This window comes from Hypanus sabinus, chromosome 17, assembly GCF_030144855.1.
Source record: "Hypanus sabinus isolate sHypSab1 chromosome 17, sHypSab1.hap1, whole genome shotgun sequence".
NCBI lineage: Eukaryota > Metazoa > Chordata > Chondrichthyes > Myliobatiformes > Dasyatidae > Hypanus > Hypanus sabinus.
In genome coordinates this window covers 3,699,074-3,711,696 of record NC_082722.1, presented here as the reverse complement: position 1 = coordinate 3,711,696, position 12,623 = coordinate 3,699,074, and the positions used below count along the sequence as shown (strand labels likewise).

The 12,623-nt window shown below is 46.1% G+C and overlaps 1 protein-coding gene across 4 annotated transcripts in view; it reads left to right on the top strand.

Moving 5' to 3' along the window:
* hydin (HYDIN axonemal central pair apparatus protein) overlaps nucleotides 1-12,623 on the top strand; it is a 1,146,554-nt gene that overhangs the window by 783,728 nt on the left and 350,203 nt on the right. For all 4 annotated transcript variants that reach the window (XM_059992477.1, XM_059992476.1, XM_059992474.1 and 1 more), the window contains 2 exons: nucleotides 4,224-4,439; nucleotides 5,866-6,065. In XM_059992477.1, the coding sequence (XP_059848460.1) occupies nucleotides 4,224-4,439; nucleotides 5,866-6,065 (416 nt within the window). The remainder of the gene's footprint in view (nucleotides 1-4,223; nucleotides 4,440-5,865; nucleotides 6,066-12,623) is intronic.

The following is a 12,623-nucleotide window of genomic DNA, read 5'->3' as shown; positions in this document are numbered from 1 at the left end:
TCGGGTCTCACCAATATATAAAAGGCCACACCGGGAGCACTGGACGCAGTATACCACACCAGGCGACTCACAGGTGAAGTGTTGTCTCACCTGGAAGGACTGTCTGGGGCCCTGAATGGTGGTGAGGGAGGAAGTGTAAGGGCAGGTGTAGCACTTGTTGCACTTGCAAGGGTAAGTGCCAGAAGGGAGATCAGTGGGAAGGGTTGGGGGGAAACGAGTGGACAAGGGAGTTGCATAGGGAGCGATCCCTGTGGAAAGCAGAAAGGGGGGGGGAGGGAAAGATGTGCTTGGTAGTGGGATCCCATTGGAGGTGGCGGAAGTTACACAGAATTATACGTCGGACCCAGAGGCTGGTGGGGTGATAGGGAGGACAAGGGGAACCCTATCCCAAGTGGGGTGAGGGCAGATGTGCGGCAAATGGGAGAGATGCGTTTGAGAGCAGAGTTGATGGTGGAAGAAGAGAAGCCCCTTTGTTTAAAAAAGGAAGACATCTCCTTCGTCCTGGAATGAAAAGCCTCACCCTGAGAGCAGATGCAGCGGAGATGGAGGAATTGTGAGAAGGGGATGGCATTTTTACAAAAGACAGGGTGGGAAGAGGAATAGTCCAGGTAGCTGTGAGAGTCTGTAGGCTTATAGTAGATTTCAGGAAGGAGATAGCTGGGGTGTTCAAAAGGCATTTCTCCAACTTACAGTACAGTCGGTTTTTGCGGCGAAGCTGAAGGACTGAATGGACATGACAGATGTGGTCTTATGGTCCTTGGAGAAGATGACAATGTCATTGAGGTACACAAACACATACCTGTGTAGCATGTTTCGAAGGATCTCGTAAATGAAAGCATGGAGAACGACTAGACTGTTGGAAAGTCTAAAAGATATCACCAAGTATTCTTAGCGGCCAGTGGGTGTTATGAATTCCATCTTCCACTCATCTCCCATCAGCACCTCCCACTTAATGTGGATCAGGCAGAGAGCTTTTCATTGATTTCGTAGGAAAGGAATTCAGTCTGAGATTGTCTTGAGTTTCTGATTGTTGAGAGATTTGGGCAGGCAAGAATAGAAACTAATGTAGTTTGATGAGATCCATGCTGATCTGGCACTAAATGGCTGAACCCATTATCTGCCATCTATGTGTCAGGCTTAAGGCTCCTCACTCTGAAGTGTTGTTCAAAATACACCTGCAAAGTACCCATGGGCTATTCTGGGAGCTTTACTGTTAGCTTGTGTTGTGACCATGTTGTTTTTCAGGTTGTTTTTGGTGTGTCTTTGTCCATGTCTGTGCTATCTGACATTCCTCATCCTTCCTGCATTGTTCTTGATAAAAAAGGGCCTTTGGTGTATTATATTTTCGTGAACCCATTGTTTTGCCTTAGCCTGTGCTGTGTTCCACCTGCCTTCCTCGATACACTGTCCTGCGCCTCTCTACTTTTGCTCCAAGATCCTCTTCTGAAGCATTCTGCTGATCAACCATCATCCCTTTCTCTGTTTAAGTCCCTCAGTCCTCCTGTTTTGCTTTGTTGGTGCAGCGTTGTATTTATGTTCAGTATTACCACTTTCACCACTTTTATATTTTTTGCTGTTCGACATCCAGGGAAGTTCTGTATTTTTTCTCCTGCATGTGTTCAGCTCTTCCTTCCTTCAATGCCCTCTCTAAGCTGTGCTCCTTGATCTATTATTTATGTCTTATGGCTTTAACTGTATGTGTTTTCATGATCTCTGTGTAAGAACCTCATTCCAGCCACTGTGTTTTCATGCTGCTCAATCCCCTTCCTAGACTTGTGCTGACTCTGAGCCTTCTGTCAAGCACATGTTGTGTTTCTGCTCCTTCTTATAATCTCCGATTCTTGCTAAGCCTGGGCTGGAACTCCTCTTCTGCATCTTCTTCTCGTGCTGTGCTGCACCTAAATTCCCTGCCAGTTTCACCATGCTCGATCAGTGATAAAGTGCCTTTGGCTTCCGATAACATTGTTTCAATGTCTACTTTATGATACTTGACCGAATGCCTTTGGAAACCATCTATGTCATCTGTCTCCATTAATTCAATAAAGAACTCATTCAAGTTAGTTGATGACCATTTGTCATAAATAACAACATCCAAGTTGACTGTCATCGTTCCAAGTAATGCAAAGTTGCTTTGTACCAGAGTGTATCTGGAAAAGTTTCCTTTGCTTCCACTGTCGGTTGCCATTACCTGGTTTATTCCCCTTCTTTTCTTGAAGGAGTTGCACAGTATGACTGGCACCATACCTGCATCCAAGTCAATCTGAGGAACTCTAATAGCAACCTCCACTGCTTCCGTTTTAATTTCTGGCAGCAGCAGCTCAGGAGTTATCCCATGTGCACCGGGTGTCTTTTCCATTCTGAATCCTGCCAACTATTTCAGTTCTTTACCCAAACTCCCTTCCCTTAGTACAAAAAATTATTTTTGTTTGTGAGGATAATCACAAAATATTCCTTTGCTTTATTTGACATGCTGGGGTATAATCAGATTCAGATTAGATTTAGTTACCACTCATACTGTATATTGAAACAGCCAGTGAAATATATTGTTTATATTAACCGGCACAACCTAGAGAAGAGATGGACACAGCCCACAAGTATTGTCAAACATTCTGGCGCCAACATAATGTGACCACGGTGTTTGGCAAGACAACAAAAACACAACAAGCAACAAAACAACAACAGCAACATACATTTAATAGTGACTTAAATGGAATGATAATACTGAGTCCTGTTGTAAAGGAGATTAGAGCAGTATATAGAGGCCTCAAAGTTTATTTAAGGAATCCTGAACTGAGGACACTAAAGGTACAGCTGTCAATGCTGAGAAATCAAGAGTGATCAAGAGGATAACCAATAATGGGGAAGAGTCATGCCTTGAAGAGATTAGAAAATAAGAACTTTAAAACTGAGATATTGTTTGATTGGGGAGGTTAGGAAAGGTGGGGAGAATGGGACAATACATATCAGAGCACAAGGAAAAGTGTTTTGGATGTCATTTACTAAGACTAGAATGAGGAGGGTAGACTGGATTGTGTTAAAGTTTTGAACTTTATACCTGTAGATGAGCTGAGGCATTGGATAGTTGAGTTACAGTGCAACTAAGCAACCTTACAGATGTATAGTTCAGAGCTCAATTAAATATGCCAGTGAGGCTCAGACCAGCTGAATCCAACCTCTCAGAGCATCTTTGAGAGAGATGAAGTTGATGGACACACAGCAGAATTTGTGCTGATAATGGTTTAAGCCTACCAGGCACTTTGACACTTTAGAGGCCTTGGGGTGAAGGGTGGAATTGAGGGAGGTGGTGTTGAGACCATCTGGTAAGACCAGTGTATGCTGTACTTTTGAATGCTGCTGCTGAGCAGTTGGACTGAGATCAGAAATAGGAAGCTGGATGTCAAAAGAAATGCACTTGTGATAGTGAATTGGATTGAATCAATTGCACATTAATTACTGATCTCACGATTACCAGTGACTTTAAAAGAAAATCAGAGGTGGTTTGATCCTGAAGGAAATGGTAGTAGCATTGTCCTGTTCAGTTTCCCTTCTGAGAAATGGACAGTCAGGTTTGCCAATCCTGATTACAGTCATTGTCTTCATGCCTGCAGTGGCAATGGCCATTTGAGCAGAATCACACAGAGATGCAGATACATCAGAGGCTTAGGGCGAGGTCCTGCCAGAAAACAGAGGGAGGCCAGACAAAAGCACACAACTTGCTCTTACTCTGAGCTTCGTTTCCTGTGCCTTTCACAGTCACACAGGATAAAAGCAGAAAGCTGACTCCTGTTCTATGAGTTGCCAGTATGTGTGTTCACAGAGAGAGAAAAATAGTGTCCTGTATCCCTCACAGCAAGGAAGAGAGAATGACACTGTCCTCATTTCTATAAAGTAAGAACATAAGAAAAGGAAACAAGCCATGGGAGTAGCTCGCATGGCCCTGCAAGCCTTTCTCACATCGTGGCTGATATATATTTTCTGTCACCCTCAGGGGCAGAGATATACTCCACTCTGAGAGAAGAAATTTCTCCACTGCTCAGATTTAAATTACCAACCCCTTATTTTTGCAGCCATTTCTATTGTTTGTGCTTCTCTTACTAATTCATATCTTTGAAGTTGTCTCTCGGACCTTAAATCAGAAAAAAGTGTATTGTTGAAGCCTAACGAATGAATATTTTACTTCTTTCTTGATAATTATTCATTTCATATTGTTTGCTCTTGTGTAGATTCTGGACAGTTTAGGCTTGGGTCCGAGTGGCCCCCCTATTCCACCAGCTGCCTTGTTTTCAGTGGTGAGGTACCCTGTGGAACGCAGGCCCAGTTCAGGGCAGGACGTGCTGAGCCACTTCTCGCTTTCATCAAAGACAGAAGAACAAAAAAATTTATTTGAAGATAAGAAAGAGTCTGAACTTGAGCAGGAAGTGATGGTCCCAGTGATTAAGGTAAGACATTGGAGTATTGGTCTGAACTGACACCCCTGGTGGTTAGAGTAAGACATTGTATAGATCTGAACTGATGGTCCTAGTTATCAAGGTAAGACAATATTAGAGTATGGGTCTGAACTGGTAATCTGTGTTCATGCTTTGGACCTCTGAACACATGATCCTAGCAGTGCAGTATGAGGAGTTACTCTGGAGGTGCAGTCACTCAGATGAGATTTAAACCCAAGTTGTCTCTATTTGCTCAGTCGACATAAAGGGCACAGTGGGTTTCCCTGGTGTGTTGTTAACTTTCATCCCTCAAAGCCAGGCCACTTAGTTAGTATGCTTTTGCTGGAGACACAAGAGATTGGCTTTGCTAGAGTAATAAACGAAAAACTGGAGGAACTCAGTCGGTCAGATAGTATCGATGGAGTTGTTCAGTCTTCATAACAGCCAGGAAAATGATGCTGCTCCTCTTTCTTTTGTTTCGCTTCACCTAGTGGAGAAAGCCAAGGACAGAAACATCGGTGTGGGAATGAGGAGGGGATTTAAAATGGCTGGCAATTAGGAGATCTGGATGGCCATGTGGGTGAAGCAGTTGCACAGTCTGTATCCACTGTCACTAATGTAGAGGCCATATTGGGAGAACAGGATGCAATAAATAAGGCCAGAGTAGATGCTTATGAATGTTTGCCTCACCTGGAAGTGTTGCGGAGGACTCTGGCGAGTGGGGAGATGTAGGGGCAGGTGTTACTCCTCCTGTGAACACAAGGGAAGGTGCCTAGAGAGAAATATCCCTTTGCGGTTTGGCACACACAAATTGTCTGAGGTGCTGCGGTACACTTCAGATATCAAGGAACAGATAGTGGGTGCCAGAAATCAAAACAAAAACAAAAAATGCTGGAAATACTCAGCAGGCCAAGCTGCATCTGTGGGAAGAAAAACACAGTTAATGCTTCAAATTAAATACCCTTCATCAGAAGACCGCAAGGAAGTTCAATAATTTACAAAGCTGGAGAAGGAAGTTATCGCTGATTGGATAAATAGATTATCTGGTCAATGAATGAATGGAAGCAGTTAGAACATGGCCAACTTACAGCATTTTGTGTGGCTGTGCACTTGAATCCTACTTCAACGACTGCACAATGATTTGGATGTTCTAAGCTAATGAAAGACCACAGACCATAAGTTCCAGGAGCAGAACTATTGAGTTTGCTCTGCGATTTCATCATCCATTTCCTTTTTCCTTCTCAGACTCTCTCTCCTGCCTTTTCCCCATATCTCCATGCCCCTGACTAATCTATCAACCTCTGCCTTAAATATACCGATATTTTGGGCTCCACAGCTGCCTGTGGCAACAGATTGCAGAGATCTGGCTTAAGAAAGGTGATGTAGCAATGCAAGTTTGCCTTTCTGAGTTTTGTGGGCTTGTCTTGTTTCTCACTAGGAAGAGGCAGCAGTTCAACAGAAAGGGAAATCTAAGAAAGACAAAATAGAGAGAGCTGAGGATAAACGGCGACCTGGTGGTCACCGGAAGGGCCGGCGTGATTCTCGCTCCTCCATTGTTGGTGCACCATCACCTCTGTCGGACGTTGACCACAGCAGTGGGTTTGAAGAAACAGCCAAAGAGGAGACCACAGCAGTCCGGTAAGCTGTACTTGCACTGAAGGGTGTCCCACTGCAGAGATCTGTATTGGTATTGTACTGCACCTAAGCCAAAAACTTATAGAATGCAAATTTCATTAGATGAAGGTTATTTGCACCAAGTTAATTTTATCCATTTAATCTTATTTTTTTTTCCCTTAATATGCTGTGGACTGCTTTACAGGTTCACCAGCCTGCTTAGTGTAGAGTGCGTAATGCGCTGTAAGGTTTCACTGCTAATGTAATAGTTTCTCTGTAACGGCAATGTTTGGGTTATGACTAGAGATAACAGGGCTTTGGAACGTGGGGCATTCCAAATGAGAGGAATGTCGTTCTTTCCTGTGGGTCTGAGAGAAGGGATTTTGCGGTCTTTTGCTGGGGACTGATGATGGATGAGGAGAAGATGCAAATGGAGAGAGATGTTAGACCACCGGACAGAGTGGATTTGTACCGAGGGTTCGAGGGTCGGCTACACTTGGAGGAAGTTGACAGGAAACCAGTGGACTGAACCTTGAGCTCTAACTTTGTGCATAAGACTGTTTCATGAGAATGGGCCCTTTTCCTTTTTTTGTTTCTTTACTAACCATAGAGTCAAATTAAGAATTATAAAGCTCAATCGTTTAATCACATATTGTGGACTGTTTGTTATTTCGTAGTACTGATTTGTAACAGGAGACACATCGCACAGCATCCACCCAAACCAGATTTCTTAAGTTTGTGCGGGCTGAAGGCTGTCTTCCCCTAGATTAAGCTGCTAGCTGAACTGTGAGTTACAATTTTGGGGACTCGTTCAGGATTGATTTCATTGAATGCTGTGTGATTACCCTGAGCATTAAAACAGTGGAGTAGATATTTGTGTTCTGGATGAATTGTTAATTTGCCTGTTAAGTACTATTAATGTTGCAATTGCGAGATGGAGGTTTGATGAAATGACGGACGCAGCTCTCGTTTTAATGCAGACCAGTGCTGACGTAGCAGTAGCTGGGGACGGAGATTTCAAAGATTGGGTTCTATCATTTCTGAGTAGTGAGGGGAAGGAGCAGTCAGATTTGGAATGTCTAATTAATGTCCACGTCCCCCGGTGAAGATTGAGAATTCTGAGTTAGTATCTGCCCTTACCTCTCTGGTGAATAAATGGAAAAATGCCCAGGTTCAAAGTCCCAGCTATGGTAAGTTGTGCCTATTCTCTGAAATAATGGCCACCTCTAAAGGGGAAGAGGAGTATGAGATTTGGTGGAGCAGACCGCTCAGTTGTTAGATGAGTGGCAGATTTGGTAAAACGACAGAGATTGGTTGAGAGTTTAACTGGGCAGGCCGCTGATGTGAGATCCGTCAGGTTGCGGGATCCCGTAGTGACAGCTGTCAGTTATATGTGAGCACTGGACAATGCTTTTGGCCCAACTGGAAGTCCAATGGAGCTCCTGGTGGGGTTTCAGAACTTGTGTCAGGAGAAGGAGGAGAAGCTTTGTGCTTTTATCTTTCGGCTAGAGAGGCAGCGCAGAGGGGTCATTCAGGCAGCTAGAATGGACCAAACAGCCAGGGGTGCCCAGTCCCATGACAGGATTGCTCGGATTCTCCGACTGTCTTGTAAGACGCGCCCCCCTCCATCTTTTGTTGAGCTGATCAGTGAGATACGGGGAGAGGAGAACACATCAGAGGCAAGGGAGGCCTCTGTCTGTAGGGTACTGTCCTTGGTAGTGGTCCACTGTGGTGAAGTGACCACAGATAGCCTACCCCAGAGAACAGTAGAGGAGATTGTGGCAGAGTTGAGAACTGAGATACGTCGGCTGTTATCAGCAAGTGTATGATGGAGCTGATGGGTGGGGGGGCAGATCCCCCAAGGGGACGGACAATGCGGAGAGCTGCCGGGAGCAGGTATCACGCCAGGAGAATGAGCCTCTGGGTAATTCAGTAGAGAGAGATGTTGGAGACCCAGAGAGGGATTCTCAGCAATGTGCCAAGGAACCTTCGAAAGCAAAAGATCCTATTCCTGAAGGATTAGTGAGTCCATGCTCCAGTGTGTTGCTATGAATAGAGGGTAATTATGCTAAAGCTGTACTCGACACTGGGTCACAGGTCACGTTGTTGTACCGTTCGTTTTACAACCGGAATCTGAAGCATTTACCATTGACAGCATTCAGCGCACTGGAGATCTGGGGGTTAGTGGATGTGGAGCTAGTGATTATCCAGACGACGGTTATTCGTCAGTGAAGTTGGAGTTCTCAGAGGCCGACGTGGGAGTGTCTGAGGTCCCTCGATACGTTGGTGCTGGTTCATCTGGACCCTGTTGAGAAGGGCGGGGTTTCAATTCCGGTGGGGACCAGCACCCCTCTCGTGGGGGCCTGCAAGGAGAAGACGGTCGAGAGCTTTCTGGGAACATTGTCCGTGCACCCGGGGCTTCGAGCTGCTTTTGAGAAAGTGTGTGGCAGCATTGAATTTAAACAAGGGACTGTGTGATTCACCCAGTCGAAGTCAATGGTGGTACGGCCCGGGGAAGTAGCGAGAGTGATGGGGACCCCCAGATTTCCCGGATTGCCTGGGGGCGAGGCCCTCTTAGTGGACGCTGCGGCAGACCACAAGGAGGAGTTGGGATTTCCTGCTGAGGGACTGGTGAGGCCTGATTACAGAAGCCCTCAGTTGTACAGGAACGCAGGTGCCTGCAGGTTGGAAGAGGAGGTTGGTAGAGAAGATGTTGAAGCTGGAAGGTGTTTTTTCCACTGACAAGTTTGTTATCGGTTGTTCCAAGATCACTCGTCACACTATCTGGGTGACCGAGGACACCCCACTTAGAGAGAGGTCACGCTGACTGGCCCTGATGTGCGGCAGCATTTGTGTAAGCTGAAGGAAGCTGGGACCATCATTGAGTCCTGAAGCCCCTTTGCGTCCCCAGAAGAAGAATGGGAAGTTATGCATGTGTGTGGACTATAGGACCCTGAGCTGGCACACCGTCCCTAACCAGTATACGGTCCCAAGGGTCGAAGACACGTTGGCCTATCTGAGCAGGGTGAAGTGGTTCAGCATGCTGGACTTGAGGAGTGGATATTACCAGATCCCCATGAGTGAGGCCAACAAAGAGAAGCTGGTATTTTTATGTCCCCTGGGATTTTACTAGTTCAAAAGGATGCCCCAGGACATCTCAGGAGCTCCTGCAACTTTCCAGTGGGTCATGGAGAAGACGGTGGGGGATATGAACTTGCTTGAGGTATTGGTTTATCTGGATGACCTCATAGTATTTAGATCCACCTTGAAAGAATGTGAAGTGAGGCGCTGAAGGTGCAGGGCCACCTGAAAGCTGAAGGGTTAAGACTTTCCCTGGACAAGTGCCAGTTCAGCCAAGCGTCCGTTAGCTATGTTGGGCACATAGTCTCATGGGATGGAGTAACTAGATATCCGGCTAAGATAGAGGTGGTGACCACTTGGCCAAGGGCTCTGCGCTCGTTCCTTGGGCTCAGTGGTTAATATCAGAGGTTTGTGAAAAGCTATGCGAAAGTAAGTCACCTGTTGAATCAGCTTCTGTGCAGTTGGGGAAGAAAGGGAGGGTGAAAAAGGACAGGAGAGTGGGGAGTATCTTAGCTTGTCGGAACCCTTTGGACCGAGGTGGGATGTAAAATGTGAGGAGGCCTTTTAGTCACTGAAGGAGATGCTGACCCAGGTGCCTGTGCTGGCTTTTGCGGAACCCCTATTACCATATGTACTGCATATGGTAACCAGCCGAGAAGGTTTGGGGGTATCCTGTATTAGCATCAGGGCACCAGGTTGAGACCAGTTGAGTTTATCGGCTGGAGTCTGTCACCCTCCGAGAAAAACTATCCCACACACAAGTTGGAGTTCCTAGCGATGAAATGGGTGGTGGCGGATAAGCTGAGCGACTATCTCTATGGGGCCAAGTTTGTGGTGAGAACGGACAACAACCCTCTAACTTATATCCTGACCTCGACAAAACTGGATGTCACAGGCCATCGGTGGTTGGTGACATTACCTGCTTGTGATTTCAGCCTGAAATACTGGCCGTGAAGCAGGAACATTGATGCTGACACTTTGTCCTGAAGAGCACATGACAAACTGGACAGGTACGAGGAGTGGGAGAGCGTTCCTGCCCCGGGGGCAAAGGCCATGTGTCAGTTTGCCGTCATGGTGAAGGCCGAGGGAAATGAGAGGCTGGATCGAGCGGTGGATCAATTGGGAGCTTCTGATGATGCCGTTCCCCAGGTTTCCTGTAACCTGACTGCTCTGAAGACAACTCAGCTGCTGGAAAAATGGCAGCTGGGGAAATGGCAGCTGCTCAGCGAGACGACCCAGGCATCGGTATCATTTGGTCAGCAGTCAAAAAGGGAGACATGGCTCAGGCAGAGAAGAGAAGCATGTGGCAGTGCCTCCATTACTGAGAGAATGGCCTCAGTTGGAGTTGCGAAACCAGATCCCATACCGGGTCACGTCACCCCCCCCAGACCGACCTCGGCATTCCCAACTGGTTCTGCTGGAGAAGTATCGGAGGATTGTGTTGAAGTCACTTCATGATGATTCTGGACATTTGGGGGTTGAAAAGACCTATGGATTGCTCAAAGACCGGTTTTACTGGCCCCGAATGTTGGAGTGCAAGGTGTGCTATCGATTTATACAGCGGAAAACGCTGTCTATGCGGGCAGCTCTGTTGTCACGTTTGTAGAGTGTGGGGCCCCTGGACCTGGTGTGTATGGATTTTCTATCCATAGAACCCGATGCCAGCAACACAGCAAATGTCTTAGTCATCAAGGACCACTACACCAGATACGCTCAGGCTTTTCCTACCAAGGACCAGAGGGCGTCTACGGTGGCCAAAGTGTTATGGGGCAAGTACTTAATTTATTATGGCCTTCCCAGGCGGATACATAGTGATCAGGGGCGAGATTTCGGGAGCAGACTCATCCCGGGCATGCTTGGAGTCGAGAAGTCGAGGACCGTGCCGTATCACCCACAGGGTGATTCCCAGCCCAAGAGATTTAATCGGACCTTGCTAGACATGCTCGGGACCCTGGAGATCAGCAAGAAGAGCAGGTAGAGTCAACATATTGGACATCTGGTTCACAGTTACAACTGTACTCAAAATGAAGCTATACTGGATACTCGCCATATTATCTGATGTTTAGGAATGAGGTAAGGTTGCCCAGTGACCCATTGACCTTTCTTTTGGGACTGACGAGGGTGACTTACCACTGAATACTTTTCTGAAGTATGTGTCTGATATGAAAAGAAAGCTGAAAAGGGCTTAAGGATTAGCTGGGGTTGCGGATGCTAAGCAAAATCAAGGAAATAAGAGGAGATATGATCAAGAGGAGATTCTTCCAACTCCTGCCAGGAGACCAGGTCCTCATAAGGAACTTGGGGCTACCTGGAAACATAAACTGGCGGACCGTTGGGCAGCCAAGCCCTAAGTGGTGGAGAGTCAAATGCCAAACCTACTCGTTATCTGGCTGAAACCAAAGGATGGGAAAGGGCCTGTCAAGGTTCTCCTTTGGAACCACCTACTGCCCGATTTGGAGCCTACACCCAGCAAGAGGACTCTGCGGAAATGCGGGGCGACTGCAGGGCCTTTTACACCTGGATTGGAGGAAGGGTTGGCAAATTATCTGTGTCATGAGGACATGACTAAATTTGGTGGAGGGAGGGTGTAACACACTGTAAGGTTTCACTGCTAATGTAACGGTTTCTCTGTAACAGCAATGTTTGGGTTATGACTAGGGTTAATGGGGCATTGGAATGTGGGGCTATCCAACAAGAGGAATGGTGTTCTTTCTTGTGGGGCTGGGAGAAGGGATTTTGCGGTCTTTTGCCAGGGACAGATAAGTAGAGGAGATGCAAATGGAGAGAGTTGGCAGACCACCAGACAGAGAAGACTTGTACCAAGGCTGGGCTATGCTTGGAGGAGGTCGATGGGAAACCAGTGGATTGAACCATGAACTCCACCGTTGTGCATAAAGCTGTTTTATATAACTGGGCCCGGTTTTTTTTGTTTCTTTACTAACCATATAGTCAAACTAAGAATTATAAAGCTCTGTTGTTTAATTGCATATTGTGTACTGTTAGTTATTTCGTGGTACTGATTCGTAACAGGGGACACATTACGCAGCATCCACCCAAATAAGGTTTGTTAAGTTTGTCTGGGCCAAGGGCTGTTTTCCCCTGGATTAAGCAGCGAGCTGAACCGACAGTTATGAGTGATATCATAGTTGGTACAGACTCAGTGGACCAAAGTTCCTGTTTCTCTGTTCTGTCTTTTATATATCAGTGTTCATTCACGGTCACTGCAACAGACCGCTAAAACTAACTGTCACACTGTGGGATAGTCTTCACATGTTGAAGGGAATGGTTCACTAAGCAAGAACATCCTAGGACAACTGATGGAAAAGATTACTCAAAGCTTTCTATGGTTTTGTTAAACTGGGAAAGTGAATGTCAAACAAGTTATAGTCTATTTGAAGAAGATGAAACTTACAAATCAGCAACAATGAATATATGATTTGAGACAGGTTTTTTTATAACAAATAAAACATTCATTAAACACTGTGAAAAACCCAAAAGTAA